General features: G+C 26.3%; 2 protein-coding genes across 2 annotated transcripts in view; both read right to left on the reverse strand.

Moving 5' to 3' along the window:
- Positions 1-11,861, reverse strand: part of LOC132936000 (dynein axonemal heavy chain 3-like) — a 33,188-nt gene extending 21,327 nt beyond the window's left edge. Inside the window, exons 1-25 of the mRNA XM_061002651.1 lie at positions 11,746-11,861; positions 11,449-11,660; positions 10,999-11,376; positions 10,086-10,348; positions 9,811-10,012; positions 9,530-9,733; positions 9,349-9,463; positions 8,314-8,512; positions 8,083-8,251; positions 6,971-7,164; positions 6,776-6,904; positions 6,498-6,699; positions 6,199-6,429; positions 4,425-4,575; positions 4,182-4,342; positions 3,803-4,078; positions 3,403-3,738; positions 3,036-3,274; positions 2,788-2,971; positions 2,517-2,702; positions 1,818-2,459; positions 1,508-1,747; positions 827-987; positions 599-739; positions 5-290 (exon numbers count right to left, since the gene is read on the reverse strand). Of these exons, the coding sequence (XP_060858634.1) occupies positions 5-290; positions 599-739; positions 827-987; positions 1,508-1,747; positions 1,818-2,459; positions 2,517-2,702; positions 2,788-2,971; positions 3,036-3,274; positions 3,403-3,738; positions 3,803-4,078; positions 4,182-4,342; positions 4,425-4,575; positions 6,199-6,429; positions 6,498-6,699; positions 6,776-6,904; positions 6,971-7,164; positions 8,083-8,251; positions 8,314-8,512; positions 9,349-9,463; positions 9,530-9,733; positions 9,811-10,012; positions 10,086-10,348; positions 10,999-11,376; positions 11,449-11,660; positions 11,746-11,827 (5,583 nt within the window). The 5' untranslated portion in view covers positions 11,828-11,861. The remainder of the gene's footprint in view (positions 1-4; positions 291-598; positions 740-826; positions 988-1,507; positions 1,748-1,817; positions 2,460-2,516; positions 2,703-2,787; positions 2,972-3,035; positions 3,275-3,402; positions 3,739-3,802; positions 4,079-4,181; positions 4,343-4,424; positions 4,576-6,198; positions 6,430-6,497; positions 6,700-6,775; positions 6,905-6,970; positions 7,165-8,082; positions 8,252-8,313; positions 8,513-9,348; positions 9,464-9,529; positions 9,734-9,810; positions 10,013-10,085; positions 10,349-10,998; positions 11,377-11,448; positions 11,661-11,745) is intronic.
- A 2,989-nt stretch (positions 11,862-14,850) lies between these two features.
- LOC132936001 (dynein axonemal heavy chain 3-like) lies at positions 14,851-19,917 on the reverse strand. Its single transcript, XM_061002652.1, has 6 exons — positions 19,625-19,917; positions 19,305-19,532; positions 19,022-19,134; positions 17,782-17,929; positions 16,864-16,952; positions 14,851-15,124 (listed from the first exon to the last, which is right to left on the reverse strand). Exons 1-6 carry the CDS (start codon positions 19,757-19,759, stop codon positions 14,851-14,853), a joined length of 987 nt encoding a protein of 328 aa, XP_060858635.1. The 5' UTR covers positions 19,760-19,917.
- Positions 19,918-21,999: the final 2,082 nt, after the last annotated feature.

The following is a 21,999-nucleotide window of genomic DNA, read 5'->3' on the forward strand; positions in this document are numbered from 1 at the left end:
GTACTTCTTTTTTGGCTTCGACTTTTACTGTATCTTGTTCAATTTTAACCATAAGAGCTTCAGTAGCCAATGAAGTTTCTACAAGTTTTGGTCTTAAAGCTGTTAGTTGATCTTGCATAACAGATACTTGGCCCGCAGCAAAGTCTAATTTTTTTAAACCAGTTTCATATCTGTTTCGCAAAGTTGTAATTTGATCTACCTTCTTTTTATGCAAATTTTTAAATGTTTTTATTAACTCTAAATAGGAAGTTGGTGTAACATAGTTATGCCTTTTTAACGCTGAATAAAATCTAAAATGTAATATTATAAAACAATTGTTATTAAGAAATTGAAATATTAAAATAATTCAATTATTATTTCCAACATTTAATGTTATGGTTTATATGACTAGATAGTCATTATATTTTCGACCATAAATAACAAATAAGTTACAAGGTGATAAATCAAATTAACATAACTTAGAAATAATCAAATTTTAATACCTATTTGTAAGGACTTTAATTAGATGTCATTACATGTTATTTTTAAAAACTATTGGGTTACCTATATTGTATGTTTTATATACCTACTAATAAAACGCTTAAATGAGACAATTTACCTGGAAGAAGCATCTCTAGCTGTAGTATGAAATTCTTTACAAATTATTACACAAGATGATGCAATATCACTGTGAATAGACATATCTTTTAAATAATATTCTGCGACTTTCTCAAGAGCGTCTTTAGGCCAAACTGTAAACCTATAATAAACAATCATAATAATAAGCTTGCATTAACTGAATTTCGTTCCAATACGGAATACCAATGTACATTAAATTATACTATACCAGTCGATTGTACAACAGTTTATGAGTGAAGGAAACATTCTCAAGTGGTTTCTGAACACATCACCAATTGGTGACATAGCTAAAGTAAGATGAAGGTTTTCTTTGACTCTTTCTATAAAGAAATTGTATAAAGCAAGTGGTGTTGTTTCAACGTTTAACCCCTGTAATAAAAAAATGAATTTGTTTTAAATTAACGAGTTATAAATTGTGGTATAAGTTACTAGTTAATAATACAATTCTAATTTTCAGTTAGGCCTTTGTAAATAGATAAAAACTTTAGATCTATATGAGTATATATTAAAAATTATCAGACCTAAGAAAAAATTAACCAAGCAGAAACGGATTGTGCTGTACTTAGGTGCAAACAAAAAAGGTTAAGAGAAAAGAGCTGAACTTTCCCAGGTATTTGTTAAGCTTCAAACATTAATAAATTAACTTGAGGTTTAAAGAAAAAATACCAAAAATAGAAAGATAATTTCAAACTAAATATTAATACATCTTACTTAATGAAATTATATATTTATATATATTGAAAATCATTTTTAATGATGCAAAAATGTATCATACTCGTCTCATTATTTAAAATAATATATGTCATTGATACGCAACTTATATGTTGTTGGTCAAACCTGTTCAGTCGGGCCCATTATATTTTCGAAAAAATAAACAAAAATAACTTACAAGGGTTTGAGCAATATTGGATACTTTATCTAAAATATCAACTCTATCATCAGATTGATAAAGATTTGGTATGTCTCCGGTATTAAGTAACATATTTATATCTTCTACAAAACTGTCATCTGCAATTTGATTGTCTGATAAAAAAAATGTAATTGGATTTCCATCGCATCCAGCATATCTTAATATTTTTTTCATATCTTCATTCCATTCATTTTTACCATAATTCCTTCCTATTTCAATCTGATAAAAATATTTACATTCCATTATTTTATTTAAACGGATATTTTTATATAATATAATATAATAATACTTGAAATATTTTATAACCGGCAATAAATGAGGCCAACTTTGTAGCCGATTGTCTTCCACTACCGCCTATTCCAACTAATAACAAATGACCGTTGTCTTGTTGTAAGACTCTACTTACACGGGACACATGTTCAATAGCAAACTTAAACATAACCATTGATAATGGATTTTTAGACATAGTATTGTATTCATTCAAATAATAATCCATTCGTTGGATTAGTTGTTTTTCACTATGAACTTCATCATAAATTTTCTTATTAATATCCGGATCCATGTAATTTCCATAAAATAGGTTTCGTAAATGATCAGTATTTAAAAAGCTCTCCTCGACTGGCATTAAATCACTTAGATAAACGTCCATCGGTTGTCTCAAACAACTATAAGATGCTGTTTTCATTATTTCAAATAGTTTATTACGGTCATCATCGTGGACTAATCTATCACCAAATACACGCCATGTCTCATGAACCCACAGTCTGAACATTTTTTCAAGAGTTTTACACCGTGATGCTGGTAACAATAATATTCCTTTTATAACTCTGGTAAAATCTCGTAAGTTGAAAGTATAATGAGATTTAGCAGGAGTTGGTAAAAATGTTGAGACTGCTTCTTTGTAAACAAACAGTATTGCTTCTACAACACTCTAAATTAATTTTAGTTAAAATATATATTTTTGTTTTACAAAATTATGAGTTTATACATTTCCTTGCAATGCGATAGGCTCAGAAAATCCTTTGTTAAAATGCCATTTTATAATTTGAGAGAATATTTTAGACATAGTTTCTGGGCTGAATGAATCAATACCAATAGCATTCATATGTCTAGTGAAACGAGTAGTAACTTGATTTGAACCACCACCAGGAGGTTGAAGTACACCAATAAATAACTGAAGATTGAAGAAATTATTATTAAATAAATATTAGTTATATTAAAAAAGATTATACCAAATAATAAATTAAAATAAACCTAACCATATCGAGCATATCTATTCTTGACATAGTTTGAAGATCATACCAATGACCATGATCAATCCATTGTCTTAATAATTCTATTGGTGGCTGAGCGCCATATTTTTCAGTTAATGGCATGCTTAAATCATCTACAAACAACATACATTTTTTACCAACAGACGGCCCAAAAACTCCTCTTCTTCGCCTATACAATTAATATTTTATAAGCTATTATATTTTTCTTATAAAAGTTACAACAGTTGATATACTTGTCCAATTTAGAAATTATAATATCTTGTACAGTGTTAGCTTCAGTCCACGCTGAGAAGTTTAATACGTTAGCTAAAAATTTTTCTTTTGGCAAATTAATTAAGTAGTCCAGCACAATAACTGATTTCCCAGTACCAGTAGGTCCGACAAACAGTAAGGGAATTTCATTTTTTAATAATATTTGAAGAAAGTAATGTTGCTTAGCTGTTTCATCAGTTTGAATGATTAAATCATTTATCTATAAAACGAATAAAGTCAATGTCACTTATACAACTATTGTTTTAAATTCAAGTTCTAATGAAAATAGAAAAAATTATAAAATATGTACATAAATTATAAATTATAAATATTAAATAATGTATTTACTCTGGCATCTGGTGAAATCCTTTTAAAATCTATTTTTTCAGACCATAGGACCCAAGAACCATTATTTTTCTTATCATAAACATAGTCATAAACTGTACCCATATCTGGAAAAAGGTGGATTTTTGTCAACTTAAAAGTATTTGGTTTATGATATTGGTCATTATTTCCAAGAAGAAGTTTCCGAAAAAATGTATCAAATTTATTTCGGCTATCGCCCTTTATTAAGGAACCAAGACTCCAGATCAAACTAAAAATGATTGTACATCCCACCCATATGGTTGTGAATCCAATTCCAGTTTCTTCTTTAATCAAACAATCCATTAACCTTGTAAACGACTGTAAAATGCATCATACATTTTTTAAATTTAAATTACATAAATAATTAAAATTCACTACTTACGTTAAACATATGATTTTCAGAAGTAGCTAAAAATAAACTACAATGTTTTTGTATAAAAACAAATATGGCGGGTACCAACCACTCGATTATGTCATCCATCATAATTTTTTGGTCTGGCAAAATTTTAGAACAAAGATTTTGTTTATACGAAAACCAAAAAGATCTCCAACCAAGCTGCTTTGGTTCTACATGAATCATTCCACAACGAGATACGGTGGCAGGTGAAGCTTGTTCTAAATTGGCAGGTTCAAATACCATGTTCATTTTATTACTCATCTGTACGAACATTTTTTTTTAAATATAATGTAAATGGATGATGCCTTGATCATAAATTATAAAATATATAATAGAAACAAAGTAGTTTATAAATTATATAAACCTGTATAATTTCTCCAGACATTAAGCAAAGTTTTCTGTTATCGTCCAACACTGTATTCATATTTTCTACCCATACCGCATCAACAGGCCCATCAAATACAATCCATTTGCGATCCATTGATACACTATTAGCAAATTCTCGAAACACAATTGCTAATACTCCTAAAATAAAAAAATATTTAAATGGTATTGTTATTATTATTTTTTTTTTAATGTATCTAATTTATAGCTTAAGAGTATTTACCATCATGCCATTCATGCGAAACTGTATCAAATGATCCATACAATTGACCAATTGTAATTGATTTAGGATTGATAATTTTACACGTGGTTTTAAATTCTTTCATTATTGCTTTGCGATCGAGTTGTAAATCACTCAACGATTCTGCCAAGACCTTTAGGAATAAAAATAATTATTAATGTTAAGTCTTGTAAAAATACAAAATTTGCAAATGCTATAAACACTAAACAGTCATAATAAAATAAAATAATCAATTGAGTATATCCGATAAATAGCTAATAAAGATTATAAAAAGTTACAAAAAGTTCACATCTATTATAATTATACCAAGAGATGGCCGATTCTAGAGTGGTCAGATGCACTATTATATAATGACATTGCAAAATGCATTGAAAATAATTGTATTACACATAATATTTAATCATAATATACTACATTTTGAATAGATAATAAATATAAATTAAATGTTTCATATTCACACCTGCAACAATATAACGCGTATTGCCAATAACCAATACAACAGAATAATTTATGTCACGTATACCATAAACGAGCATCTGTACGTGGATAATCAAAAAATAAAAATATTTAATTTTAAAAATCACATATTATACATTATATTATAGTTGTTGTTGTTACTTTACAAATCAATATCGACAATAGAACGGTGTAGTGGCATAGCCAGGAATTACCCAACGGTGGGAGGTTAATAACCTTTTCTTTTGCTCATCACTAAAATATAGTACGATTTTTAAACTATTTTGACTTTTTTTTATTTATTTATAAGTTATAACCATAGTAATTTTTTTTCAAATTTTTCAAATTTTTTTTAATTAGAAATTTATAAAAGTTTTCTTTTCATAGCTAACATTAGAAATTTTAATAGAAGGTTCTCAACAAGATTTTCTACCTCTCTTAAATAGAAAAAGTTCACCGGAAAGTCACGCTATTTATAGCCATGAGATTTTTCGATTTTTATTAAGGTCAACTAAAGAATAAACAATACTTATAATATATTAATGTCCCCATTAATTGACTTATATTACATATTATAATGTGGTATAAATGGTATAATATCATATTTATATCAAATAACTTTCCTAATTGTTAACCGTGTCTATACCTTTATTTAAATAGTTTTTTTAATATGTAATTTATAATAATTTTTTTTTATAAATTATCTAAGCATTATTTAGATATTTTTCTTGAAATTATGTATTATCTATCTTATCTAGATATACATAAATTATACTCCAAATTAAATTTTCAAAGTTTTCGGCAAAAATTAATTTAACCTAATGTACCTACTAATGCCTAATTAATATTACTATGTATATTTTATGATATTATAATTATGATAAAATACACCTAGTAATATTATATAATATAGGCTGAAAGAATCGCTCAGAATCGTTTTTCGTATAAGTAACCAGGTAGGTACAATCATTTTATATCATTGAATTCAAATTTAAAACATCCATTACAGCATTATTAGCATGATGTACCGCAGAGCATTATCTACTTTTTAATTTTAAATTGTACATCGTAAATAACTTTTCATTGTTGCAAATGTCAAAAATACATTAGTATGCATATTACGTTATGTAAGTATATATTATTTTTAAATTTCAAGACTCTAGTGTAGACACTAGACGGTCATCTGGACCATCTCAGCTATAACCTGAATGCATATACGATTTAAAAATTACAAACGTCAAACACAAATATAATTTGAATATTTACGATAAATATTAACACAAATGTATAAATAATATACCTGATAGGCACAAGTTTTTCCAGAAAATGGTTCACCAACAATCATAAGCCCATGTCTAACCAGCACCATCTCGTATACTTGTATTATTTTATCAATGAACCACGGAGTACTTTGTAAATTCCGTTTACATAAGTTTATGTTTATTTTATTTATGAGTTCTTCTCTTTCTGGCATTAAGAGTTTGACACCAGGGAATAAATCTCCATATATACCAATAAAAAGTGGTGTATCCTAATAAGAAATATTATTAAGTTAAATCATTTTTAAATTTGTTAGTTAGTAAGTTCATAGTGTAAAACCTCAGATGAAAATTTTGGCATATTGACGTCGTATATAGCTCTTAACACAATTTCCTCTTCGTTGTTATTTGGATATTTTAATTTTAAATTTTCTATAGATGTTAATACAGATTTTACTGCCCTCATCCCATAATCGTAATGTGATTGAGATGACAATTGTTCTGAACATAATTTATATGTGTCTACAATTTTTTCAGCCAAACTATAATATAGTTAGGTATTTGATAGAGTTATCCAATTTATTATTATACGTAAACATTAATAACATATGAAAATACCTTCTAGCATTACTAAAACCCAAAGAGTATAGTGATATTTCTCCAATCATGGCATAATCTGGTACCATCATAGCGACTGTACGGAATAATACTTTCAAATTATCAGGTAGTTCTTGCCGTCCCGCATATCTGTAATTGTATAATTTTAATAATTTCAATAAGTTGTTAATATTCCCTAAAAAAAAGTAATCATACCCTGGGATCATAGTTATAAAAACTGCACAAGTAGGATTTAATGTTAACTCTGTGCCTTCAAAAATGAATTTGTCCTTCTTAGCTTTTACCGCCGTTTGTATAATATACACTTGCTGAGCAATTACGGACAATACTTCAAGTTCAATTCTATTGAATTCGTCGAAACAAGCCCATGCTCCAGATTGTGCTAATCCCTAGTATGAAGATTACAAGTAGTGATGTGAACAATTTCAAAAAACTTACAATAACTTCAAATGCGTGCAATAATAATATAAACACAGTAAAACCTGAGCAATTTAATATTCTGTAATTGAAACCTGAATAAAATGGAAACATTAAATAATAATTAATTAAAGGAAATATTATTCGAGCCCTGCAAGGAAAATACATTTTGAAATAGGTACATCATAGTACCCTGAATAAGATGGGTTTAACGTAGAAATTGAAATGATATTTTTCATTCATCCACCCTGCATATCGATATCATGGAAATATTGAAACTAGTATGAAGTACTTCAATACTTGGTTTTAGAATTGTCAATTTATCTCAATTATTATACAAATTATTTTTCGTTTAGATAATGATTGCGGCATACGTTAATTGTTTTTGTTTAGCTGTCTAGTTAGGCTCTTCGACTCTTCAAAAAACGGACTAAACACTACAAGTCTACAAACCTTTCACAAATTATATTAAATATGGCGGCCTAATGCAAATAAACGTTAAAAAAAAAAAAATTAAATAAAAAATATATTATTACATAAAATTAAATGAAAAAAGTATGGTAGAAAACTTACGAAGGACCTTGTATTAAATGTTTAAGTTTTTTTCACCGAGCAAATAATTGTACCCACAAACTTTAAAAAACTAAAAAAAAAATCTAAAATTTCTTATGCCTGTAAATAGTTCAAATAGGTATTTTGAAAATTTTATCATATGGCAAAAATTCAAAATGGTCTGAAAATATTACTGGGAATATTTTAATTTAAAAAAATCGGAAACTACACATGCGGGTATGACGTCCTATCAATACATGTAAAAGTGATCACACATTTAAAATTTAATAATATTAATATAATGTCTTATATTGCCTTATAAATGTTATAAAACAAACCATGAAAAATTTGCCTGTAGCTTTAAAATCAAGTCCTTCTGAACAATTAAATACTATACATTGTTTGGCTATTGCTTTGGCTAAATCTTTTGTGGTTTCGGTTTTTCCAGTTCCAGCTGGACCTTCAGAAGCTCCACTGAGGTGTAATTTTAATGCACCCATGAGTGTTCTTTTAATTAAAAACAATTTTTAAAAATAATATGAACATTTTATGTCAAGTTATTATTTTACCTGTAACATCGATCTGTCAACGGAGTAATTACTAATCTTGATGTGTTGCCTAAATATTCATTACCGTAGTCTAGAGTAGTGGTTATCATCGACACAGTAGTTTTAGAATCTTTATTATAATACCTAAGTTGACTAATCCAATTGAAATCTCGAATATTACTTATTTTTAGAGATATAAGATTTTTAACAACGTCACGTGCTTAAAATATTAAACATATTATTAAACATTTTCTATTAAATAAGGCACTATTTACTATTTAGTTTACAGGTTGTAACAGGGAGACCTGCAAATGAAATAACTTTTAATCTATTTTAAAATTTTTGATTTTTTTTTTTCATATAACTTACAGACGTGTAACGTATATATTGTAACATTTTTTATTTTTATTTTTTAATACTGAAATATAAAAATTTAAATCTGATTAAATTTTTTTTTTGAAAAAATTAAATTAACCATTTTGTAAATCTTGTTTTTATAAAAATGTTGATAAAAACATTTATTTAAGTCATGCAGTTTAATTTTTAAAAATTGTTTAATATCTCATTATATTTTTGTTAAGTAAAGTTAATCCAGTACCTAGTAAAAAACATTTTAAATTTAAAAAGTATAAAGGTTTTAAAAATATTTTATGAGAATTTTTAAATAGACATTTGTTAAAATCTAAATATTTTTTTTTTAAAAGTAATTATTTTTCAAATTAATGAGTTTTACTTCACAAAAATTTTGAATTTTTAAAAATCATGAAAAATAAATCACTTGATTTGGATAAATTTTTTTACAGTCAACAGTTTTCTAAAATATCCAAATTTACAAATTGACTATATTGAGATTTAAAAAAAAATTGATTCAATTAATTCAATTAATTTTTTTTTTTTAATATTAAAATATAAAAATAATATTATATTAATCGAGTAACACACGAGTTAAAAAATTAAATAAATAAAAAAATTTAAAAATATTTATTAGAATACAAGTTTTTTCATTTGTCAGGTCTTAATATGCACAAATGATAAATACTATGTTAAAATAATTACCGTGAACATCTATAACTATCAAAGCACACACCGTTGCCCTTTCACCTATGTTTAATGCGCCACGCATTAAATTTACCAAATTTTCTATTTGTGTATTACTTTTCTGTAGATGGGCCTAAAAATAGATAACTTAAATTATTAACGTCTAAAGGTTATTTTTAGTTTAAGAAACTTCTCTAACAGGAAGTGATTTTTTTTCAATAGCGGTTTCTACTTCAGCAGTCCAATTTATTGTTGCAGCACATAAAACAACCATACCCGGCCACTTAAGTACCCATTCGTCGCGTTTAATATTTGCGTATTCTTTTACTGCATTGTTAATAATTTCGCTTATTGACTGCATCATTAAAATTTCAACCTGAATCAACCATTTTTCCACCAAACCCTGTGGCATAAAATTAATAATAAAGATTTAGAAGCCAAAAATGTATTTTCAACTATTAAGGACGTATTAATCCATACCTTAGCGTCAGCCGGATAAATTATTCCATTAAAGGGTACTACTTCACCATCAGCTGATATCATTCCCACAATTTCTATGCTTTTTGTAAAGTTTAATTTATCTATGCCTTCGAAACATTTTTTAAGATGTGGTTGCACCCGTAATGGGTCTTTGGTTTCAGACAAAATTTCAAGAAGTTCGTCGTTAGACAAAAAAAAAAATCTGAAAATTTTATTGAATGTCAATGTAAATTTCACGTCAATATCATAATTAATAAGTATTAAGTATATTTTACCGTGGAAAGAAAAGACGTTTTTTCTCTAAATACTCGTTCAAGCCTTTCTGTATCTGCTCAAACATAACACTGCACTTTTTTAGTAATGCCAACATATTTGGATAATCTGTAGCTTCGAGAACTTTACGATTTTTAACAGTGTTAATCATAATTTGACGCCAAATAGCATCTACGGCTCTAAAATTTCTAGCTTCTTCGGGCATCTGACGATTTATATCTTCTGAACTAAATATTGGACCTAAATACATCCAAATCCCTTGCACCTACATACAATATTTCAATATTATTTATGTTTTTAAACGATTTAATAAAACATTATTCATCATCTTTATTCCTTAATAAGTATTCAATAAGCAAAAATAGGAATTATATAAATCTAAAAGTTTAACTTTTAATAATGTTAAAATATATTTATTTTATGTTATTAACATATTTTATCAAAATACTTTCACTACCTAGGTACCCAGTATTCCTTTTCTACGTTTTGGGTTTTTAAAAAAGTATAATAAAATATTAAAATTTACTCACTGAAAATGTAAAAATATACCTATTTTAATAACCCTATTATCAATTAACAATAAATATTCAAAGTGAATTAATAGCCTGATCTAAGAATAAACTATTAAAATAATAACAATTGTACATATTTTTAAATATAATTTAAACAAATAAATATTATTAATGTCAATTTGATTCACAATATAGGTTGAGAATTGGGAACGATTAAATTTACCTTTCATTGACCTTAGTAAAATATATTTATATATTTATCATAGGTATATAATTATAACAATAAAACGTTATAAATAATACTTTTTTAGATAACCATTGGGGTACCTATGCAGCTGAACAATTAATACGAAAATAAATAATTATGTTGATTTAATGTACATATTTCAATTGTCATACTTACAGAAATCCATAAATCTAAAATTTCTTGCATCAAAATTAATTTTTTTTCCCATGTATCCATTTCTTCTTCAAAAGGTTTTATATAAACCGATCCATGCATTGTTTGAGCTTTCAGTATGTGATCATCTAACATAACCTGAATATCATCTAACGCTGTTAATATGCTAACCCCACTATCTCGGTATGGGGTACACTCAAACTCAATAGTTAACCATTCTTCTTTCATTTTTCGAAGATTTTGTTCAAGCGAATATTCTCTAGATGCAATAACACTAATTTCTTCGAGTTTTTCAATATAGTTCAGTAAACCAATTTCAATCATTTGAGACAAAGTTGATGAATCATTAGGATGTAAGTCTACACCAACATTTTTGCTAATCTAATGTGCATAGGTATTTCGTTATTATTGATCCATATATTATTTACAATAATAAAGTATTAATTAAATTACCTCTGTCCAATGTCTATCGTGAATACCCGGATTACAAATTGTCTCCAACACGGGTAAATACTTTTTAAAATTATCTACTTTACCACGTACAATTTCTGCAACTCTTTTTGATCCAGGATAGTCTTGAAGAATTCTAGCTAATTTATATAGGTTATCCCACATATTATCCACCATTTCCTTTATTTCTTTAGCATTCAGATCGTGGAATGGTCCTATAATAATTATTAAATGATGTTCTATTAGGAATATATTAATACAAATGTTTACATAATATACTCTATAAGTAGTATATTTTACCATTGAACCATATTTCATAGTATTTCTGGAAATCGTGAACAATGTGCCACAAATGGTCAAATTGCTCACTTGCCGCAACCATTGAGTGAAGTTGAGTATATGGCGTAACTTCAACATCCAAAAGTTTTTCAGTGTGATTTATACTCTAAATTATTTAACATCATTATTATTTTAATCCTAATAACTACCTAATAACTATAAGGTACATAATATTATTATTTTTTGGCATAGGTAATTGTTGAGCTCAATAGTAGTTGATAATATAATATAGACATAGTTCATAAAATTAAGACATTGTTTAATAAAATAAAACACTGTCTTAGTTCACAATTTATTTTAATTTAGTTAAATTAAATTATAATTATATTTTGTTTAATTGTGTATAATATATTAATATATATAATACCTATACCTACATTTAATTTATAATATATACCTTTGCAGCAGCAATATCTTCTTTAAGAAAATTAGTAAGACGTTCAACTTCTTCGGTAGCTGCTATGATTTCATCATTAGTCAATATCGGTGGGTCTTTTTTCTTTAAATTGTCCAGCAATTTGAAATGATTTTTAAGACTATACATGTATAAAATTTGAAACATTCAATAATGAACTAATTTTTAACAATTTTAACATACTCGAATTCAAATTCTGTTTTTTTAGATTTCAACTGGCCTTCAACTACTCCTTTCTTTTGAATAACTCTACTAGTAGCTAAATCTAAAAATTGTTCAATCTCTTGAGGCCATCGAAATACTCGGGATTGCAAATGAATATCATCAACTAATAACGTTTAGTGGTTTTAAAATAAAATATCATGGAAGAAAATTTAATATTCTATTATTACTGTTAAATTCAGTGTATTCAAAAAGAAACATTATGTAATCTCCGACAGTCCTCAGTTGATCTTTCATTTTCGATAAAGTAGAATCTCTGCACAATGTTACATAATTACTTAGCTCTACTAAATCTTCAGTTGTATCAGGCATTTCTGAGGACTTGGTAGACATTACCTCAAATGCACTATTTATTCTGAAAAAAAAAATATTTTACCTATGATTATTATTTATTACTGTTGTCATTATTTGTAGGTATATTATTATCATATATACTAATAATATAATATGATATATTATATTATAATTTAGTATTCAAGCATATAATTGTTTACCCAGAAATATTTTGCTGTGTTAAATTCATAAAATATTCGAGAATTCTGTTCTTTAAACTCTTAACTATATTTTTTAAATTTGTATTAACCTCAGATACATCTAATTTCATTAAATTCAATTCCACTCGATCTCTAAGTTTAAGAATATCTTCATTTATAGTTACATACTTAATGACCCATTCATTAAATTCCTGAAAGATATAGGTAGTATGATAATTAATATTATATTAAATATTAATCTATTTATTCTTCAAATTATATTTTACATACACTTAATAATGGAAATGGGTCACTTGCAAAAATTGTATTTAATGCTTCAGTTTCTGTGCCATTTATCAAATAGTAGTAGGTTTCATAATATGTTATGTAAGTTTCTGGGCCTGGAAAATTGTTTTCTAAAATCTTACCAACTTCAAACAACATTTTTTGAATTTCCTCCTCAGATTCATGAATATTTTTTAACACCATTGTAGAATCGCCTTTAAATTCTAGGTACATTTTTTAAATAAATTATATATATATTTTTACTTTATACATAATAGATTTTACTGATAGTAAGTATTTAATAGTTATATTATATTACTTTTTATTAACAGTTGTTCGATTCTTGGAATATCTTCTACTGTTTTAATTATTTTTCGTGGGATTGACAATAAAAGATTTAAACATTCTTCACGTGTAGGTTTAAATGATATTTGAATTGAATTAGGGTTAGGAACTGCTCGAAGAACAAAAAACGGTAAACTTATGAACATGTTATCTTTAAATTCAGAATCTATTACATTTCCGTTCTAAAAAAAAAGTTTTAAAACATATTGTTATAACTGTATACCTATTATAGTATATAATATAGCCATATAGGTATTAACAAACTTAAAGTTTAAACACTAATTTTACACATTTAACTAGGTATTTACATATTATTATTATGGTTACATGACATTTAATTAGCATATAAAATTGTTTTTTCAAAATACTATACCCAACCGGCCCAACCTTATATTTAAGTATTTCCTTCATGAAATGTTTCAAAGACTTAAAAACAATTTGTCTCAACTGCCTGGACATAGTAGCTGCAACACAGTCAAAAAACTTTTGAATTTGATACTTTGATGCTTTTATGCTGTGCGTTGGTAATAAATCTTGGTAATTATCTTTTGTTTTCAGAAATAACTCGGCACATTCTACAATCCACCTTTATGAATTACAAATTATATATATTGTATACATTTAAGCATTAAGGATATATTTATCTGATGTAAAGATATAGATTGATTTTTTTTAATGTAAGACGCTCAAATTATCAGTATATTTTTTTTATTATTGTATATACACACAATTTATATTTTATAGTAAGTATAATGCAGATATTATACAGATTTTCAGGAACAAAAAATACAATTTGTTTTCAATTTATTATCGTAGGTAGGTAATCATTTTAAAGTTTATCTAAGTATACGCAAATAATTTTAAGCATTTGATGAATATCTAGTCGAAATATTACACAATATAGACGATAGAACACTAAAAGAAATTTAGTTTTAATCAATCCTGAAACCATCTACAGAAATGCCCATTATAGGATTACCTATATATTAAAGAAATTCTCAATGAGCTCAAAGAATATTTATTAACTATACTATTTGTTTATTTTCAAATCACAACAATTAATTAAGAAAACGTCTTACATTAAAAATATTTTTAAAATCTATATTATTTTAGAAACTAGGTTATAAGTGAAATGTCATACTCTTTTACTAATTTGTGTCGAAATTTTTCACACGATTTATCTAAAAGCTCTTGTAAAGAACTTGGTTTTATAGGTATCCCAACTTTTTTTAAATTTTTTATAGGAAAAATATAACCTTTGGAATACCTTTGAAAAAAAAATATAATAACAATATAATGTTTAGATAAAAAATTCATCCAACTTGCTTACTTTTTCCATACACTATTCAACATTAAAATAGATTCACTGAAAATATATAAATTATGCCTTAAATGTTCTCTTTGAATAATTGCTGTTTGATGCCATGGAATCGGGCCTCTAATTTGCATTGAAGAATAATCTGATCTATAGTAATTTGTTATTCCAATTCTTTTTAATTCATCTGGATCGATTAATATATAATCAAGGATTATTTTTTTGCAAGCAGTATCATAATTTTGACGTACATCGCTTTCCAAAAATGTCATCAAAAAATGATACCTAATCAAAATATTTATCAAATATTTTAATGATTTAATATTTTTAAGTTAAACATTTATATCCTTGAATATTTCATATTTGTCGTAGGTTTAATAGTTAATACCTTCATTGAAACCTTAAAAGCGTATAAAAAAAATCTTAGCAATATGTATTTTTTAACTGCTTTTATAACACCTTATGAGGAACCTCATATTTAACAATATATTTGAAAAATGTAACGAACTTGATTATTTAATATGTAATTTTGTCCAAATTTAAACATAAAATAACTACAAAAAACCTCGTTTTTATATTTTTTTAGTTACAGAATAAACTAATTATGTGGAACCTTAATTTAAATTTCAAATCTTAATCTATAAAAGTTGAACATTTTTTAACTACCTACAAAATCATTTTAGAATTCAGACGCTAGGAAGCTAGTGGTTTTACGACAGTCTTTATTTTTTTTTTATCCTGTACACAAAATTTCTATCAGAAGAAGTTTTTTGATTTCAACATAATATAGTATCTTATCTTTTAGCAAAATTGATCAAGATGGTACTTTAGAGGAGTCATTTTTCGATTTTCTCAATAGTTACTGAATGCCACTCGAAAAATTACCCAAAAATTTACAAAAATCCGCTAAAAACGAGATTTTAATTTCTAACTCTTTGTTTATAGCGTAGCAACGAATTAACAATCATAATATTATAATATTAATTCAACTTGCAGGCTATAATAAATAATAATAATATAAAATATCCTGACTGACAAACCATCTCCGCTTAGAATCGTTTTTCTTTTACAATGATATTATATCATTAAATTCAGTTTAATACAATCCAATATCCATTATACATTGACCCACTTGTAACTTAAACTTAATGCTGTACTGCAGCAGAGCGACATCCACTTACCTGCTTTTTTAATTTTAAATTTGATACATTTTGTCAAAATTCGAACTTTAAATGCTCATAAATAAAATTATGCATATATAGTGTTAATATTTTAACTGCTATTGTAACAATATATCAGGACCCTTGTATTACATTTTCAAGCATTTTGACCAAACGAATAAAATTGTATTGACATTTAAAGAAAAAAAACTAAACAAATTGGAACTAAAAGTGTCCATAAACAGCTCAAAACAAGTCAAAATATTTTTAAAATGTAATGGTGTATAAAAAATGATAATATCAACGGTCATTTGTTTCAGAGTTACACCAACAACCAAAATCGATTTAGTCTAAAACTGATTTTGGTTAAAAATTCCTGTTTTTCCTTAATTTTTTTTTTCACGGCGCTTTTGAAAACTATTGGGAATTTTTTACTTTTAATCTGCCCAATGCACTAACTAGCTAGAATCACTTTCCCATCGAACAAGATACAGAAGTTGAAAATCAAAGCATTTTTACGAAGTGTTTAATTATAAACATTGTAGACTGTAGTATTGTAAATACCTTTGAGTAAAGATTCTATATAACCTACTATAGTTATTAATTTATTATATAACAATTTATAATAGGTACATATTCTTACATACTCTTTAAAAAAAAAAATACTTAAACATATGTTATATTTATAAACTAAATACTGAGTACCTACTTAAGTACAATAATTGCACTTATACACCTATATCAGGAAAAAATGTATGGTTCTTTTTAAAACAAATATTAGGTAATTCGTTTTTAAAAATAAATAATATTATTTTATATTATTTGTGCAATTAATAGTTATCTATAAGTTTGGTATAAGCTTACTTTTTTAACAGATTCGGTTTTACACGATTCTTCTTTATATTGGCCAACACTTGTTCTGGAAACGGATTATAATAATCACTAGTTATACCCTGGTAAACAAAATAGAATAATTAAGTTAAGTGGGAAAAAACAAAACAATATAAAAATATTATGTTCAACATTTGAATATTTGATTCATTATTTAAAAATTCATTATTATACAAATTAAAAACTTTTTTATGATTAATCTATAAAATATATTCCCCAGATGTAAAATATTTATTTGTTATTTATTTTAATTGCCAACGCCCGAGGGGAAGCAGTGCAGTTTTAGTTATAAATACTAACAATGATACTATAGACAATTCATTCAATAATATAAACATCTTAGGAAATTAATATTTATATTTCATATGTGTTTTACCATTGATTATATTATATAGTATAATTGAGTATAGTATTTAATATAGTATACAATATTATATACTCAATAATAGTATCTATTATACTATGTATAATCAATGGTATTTCTAAATCTTAATAAACAGTTTGCAGTAATTATCGACATAAAATTTTTTAGTAGAACAAGTGTTTATTTGTGGTATTCTGGCATACTTTTTTTACCGTTTAGTATTTTGAATAGAAACAAGATTTCAATGTAATTTCTCCATGATAATAAAAACATGTTATTGCATTTTCTTTCTATATCAGAATTCTTTTCATATTCTTTCTGTATTGGTTATTTGGTTGACCCGATAAACTTAATTTATAAATTATAACCGTACTTAGAAATCGTTTTTGAATCTTATCAATGTTGTTAATTAAACCTATTTTCGTCGGGTTTCATATGACAGAGCCAAATCCTTTGATAGAACAAAACTAGGGAAAATTATAGAACTTATTGATACTCAGGAAAACAATTTAAAAATATCATCTCACTTCGTTCAAATAGTATGCTATTGTTTCGTTGTCTTCTTTACTTATGATGATTTCGACGTTTTTCTCTTTTCGCCACATATCTTTCAGTATATTAAGCTGTTTGTCCGGACTCATTGCAGTACAAGCTTGTATCGATGAACCAATATAACTGACAAGGGAAAATAAAATATCATGTAAACGTGCATAAAAAAGATTAAAATTTAAAATGGGCAAGTAGGTAACTCTATATACCTATAGGTACTGTGCAATATGTGTTTAGAGGAGTCACTGTAATGGATGTGTTAAATTTGAATTCAATGATATAAAATCATTGAAGAGCCACGGAAAACAGTTCTGAGCGAAGACGGTCTGTCAGCCTATATAATATGTGTCCAGTGAAGAAGTGATCGGCCGGCGTATATGATAGTATACATTACGTCATGAAAAAAACCCCTTTAAAGGGTGGATCTAACTTTTTTTTATGTTTTTAGTTATGAAAATAAATCAAATTTAACTTTTTTTAAACAAAACTAAACCTACCACCCTTTTGCTGATGTTTTTTCAAAAATTTTCAACTTATTATCGTAAGTTTATTTTTATTTTATCGGGCTGACTACATACATAACCTAACCAGAAATGTACCTACAAATTATTTTCACTTAACTATAAAAAGTAAAAAATATTGGCATTTTTAAAAGGAAATCTCGTAAAACTGCAAATAACGCCGTATTTACTACAGCTTTAATTTTAATTTTATTATTTTACACTACAGATTAATACCTAGAATACTAAATATTGTTTTCATACCTTCCATAATTTCCGAACGATACTGCTGTTAAACGTGACTTAGATGAGGCATGTACAATGTACTTATAAATGTAGGGGGGAAATTCTTAAGGTATTCTAAGTATTATTCTGTAGAATAATAAAATAAAACTGTAGTAATTACAGCGTTATTTTGAGTAATACCTACTCGATTTCTTTTCAAAAATGGTAATTTTTTTAACTTTTTATAATTTAATAAAAAATAATTTGTACATTTCTGGTTTGATTATATATGTTAGTTGATACTTGATAGCGCACAGTAAAAAAGCTTTAAAATAAAACAAAATTATAATACAAATTGAAAAGTTTTTTACTGCCTCAAAAGGTGAAGATCGAAAATAAAACAACAAATCATTGTAAAATACTAAAATTGTATTGGATCTAAAATGAAATTAGGTACTTAGCAGTAGGTATAGGTAGTTATATAGGTAATTACTTTGAAGGTAATTCTGGTTTAATCATAGCTTTTTCATATTTTATTTTATTTGCAATCATTTTTTGTTTCCTCAGATCTGCTATATCCCTGTAATATTTTCCGGACAACAAATCCTGTAAAAATAACAAATATAATTCAATGGCACCTATTGGCTATAGTATAAGCCAGATAGAATGAGACGGATCATTACGCTTAATGTCTATTATATTGTGATTTTATAGTGTGACCTATACTGTATAATAAATAATAATATTATATATATATATAAAATATATTGGTTTACCGCTAAAGGCACGACGCCGGTACATTTGTAATCATTTGTGGTATTCATCTTTTGTGGTTCGGATTCGACTTTTTGGCGTGGACGATTTAGTAAATGAAGATCTTCGTCTAATATTTTACAACTCATGGTCTTTTCCCGTGACTTGTTGATTTTTCGTAAAGTCTTTTCGAGTGCTAGTCTATAATTGCGTCCAATGGACATCGACGGATGCATCAGATGAATTCGATGCTATAATATAGGTATTATAAAAAATAAATAAATATCAAAAGACTGTCATTCAACAATTATAGTTTTGTATCGTTAATAAAATATAATTTTACACTGATCGGAACACATTTAGTCCACGTATGACTACAGAACAGCGGAGGGTGTAGGCCATCCATAGAAATCTCATCCGTACACTTTTCCGAGTTTTTTACATGGCATTTGTTCATTTTCAAACGAGTTTTTTTCATTTTGATTTCTTACGAATAATTACACCGAATACATATTACAATAATAATGATAATGTACACCAAAACTGATAATATAAAATTATATCACGCACGACTACAACAATTCGCTAAACTACATAATTTAAATGACCAATTCTTGTGATCACCAACGAATTAACGTGCTCGTGTATCAACTATAAACGGGCCTGAAACACTAAATAAGTATTGATCATCGAATTATAAATGTTTACTTTTCCCATTACAAGTATTATGCTAAAGTAATAAGTGATAGGTATGTCCCTTCTATAAACACGCATTATGGGGTGCCTTGGAAACCAAAATCGATTTATTAAATGTATAAAACTTTCTGCAGGCAGCAGCTATAATATCTAAATACACGATTTTAAAAAGGGGGACCAGTGGGTACCACTCTGCTGTACGGTAATTGTCAAGCATGTTGTTGTAATTGATGTGTTAAATTTGTCAATTGAATTCAATAATAAATCATAGTAAAAAAAGTCAATATAGCTAGAAAATTTAACCATGTATGAAAAACGGTAATTTTAACATTTGGTGAAATTCTCAAATGTCTCCGATAATTCGTTTTTGAATAACAACAAAATGTCAAAAATCAATAGATAAATTTAGTTAATTTACCAGTAAAAATCCAATATTATAAACATTTTTAATTCAAACGTTCATATAGAAAATTTTGTGGGAATCTTCAATTAAAATTTCTTATATTAGCTATCAAAAGAGAAACTTTTATAAATTTCCAACTTAAAATAATTTTAAAATTCTCGAAATGTTGATGAATTTTGTTAAAATTTGAACTTCAAATGTATAAAAAAAATAATCATGGCTACGTATCATAAATATTTTTGAATTTTCATTAAATAAACATTTAACTATATAAGAAAACTTGCATTACATTTTCAACCATTTTTACTGACTTAAAAAGTTTTTAACGACAATAATTTTAAAAGATTAAAAAAATTCGAGCAAAAAGCGTCAAAATATTTTGACCATTTTACCATTTATGGAAAATTCTAATGTAAAAATTTGATCAACATTTCATGGGTTACTACAGTTTTTGAGTAACACCAAAATAATCTTTTTTTTCAAACATTTTTTTTTTTTTTGCTTAAAAATTAACATTTTTAGATTCTGAGTGAAACGATGAATGTATTGATTTTACAATGATGTGTGTTTTTTTTTTTATTTTTTTTTTTTTATTTTTTTATTTTTGTGTCTGTGTACACGATAAGTAGTCGAAATAATGCTTCGATTTTCGACTTCAGTATCTTGTTCGATGGGAAAGTGAATATCGTTGGTGCATTGGGGAGGTCAAAATTTTAATTTCCCAGTAGTTTTCAAAAGCGATGTGAAAAACAAAAGAAAAATTAAGGAAAAACGGGAATTTTTACGCAAAATCGATTTTTAACAAAATCGATTTTGGTTATTGGTGTAACTCTAAAACAAATGACCGTAGATGCATGAAATTTTCACTGGTTGTTTATATTTGCATTTTCTATACACAATACAATTTTGAAAATAATTTGACTTTTTTTGAACTGTTTACGGACATTGTCAGTTTTCAGTTTTTTTAAATTTTTTTTCTATAAATATCAATAAAATTTTATTTGTTGGGTAAAAAAGCTTGAAAATTTAATAGAAGGCTCCTAGGTTATTGTTTCAAAGGCAGATGAAAAAAATTAAAAATCCTTAGTCACAGTTTTTTTTTATACACGTTTAAAGTTCAAATTTTGACAAAATACGGAAAAATCACGAAAAATAGCAAATTATTTTGATGAGAATTCATAAAAATTTTTCTTTTTAAATCTAAGATTTGAAAATGTAATATAAGATTACTCATAAGTTTGTCTACCTTTATCAAAAAAAAAATGTCTAGAAGAAACTTAATTTAAATTTTTATGAGCGTCTGAAATTTATATTTTTACAACATTTGATATTTACTCGATTTCTCATGTAACAATTTTCTTATTTTATTGTAATTAAAAAACGAATGACTGTAGATACTTGAAAATTTCACTGAATGTTTATATTAGCATTTTCTATACACCATAAAATGTTGAAAATATTTTGACTCTTTTTGAGCTGTCTACGGACATTGTCAGTTTTCAATTTTTTTAGTTTTTTTTTCTATAAATATCAATAAATTTTTATTTGTTGGGTAAAAAAGCGTGAAAATTTAATATAAGGCTCCTGATATATCGTTCTAATAGCAGTTGAAAAATATT

The sequence above is a fragment of the Metopolophium dirhodum genome, chromosome 1 (genome assembly GCF_019925205.1).
Source record: "Metopolophium dirhodum isolate CAU chromosome 1, ASM1992520v1, whole genome shotgun sequence".
Lineage (NCBI taxonomy): Eukaryota > Metazoa > Arthropoda > Insecta > Hemiptera > Aphididae > Metopolophium > Metopolophium dirhodum.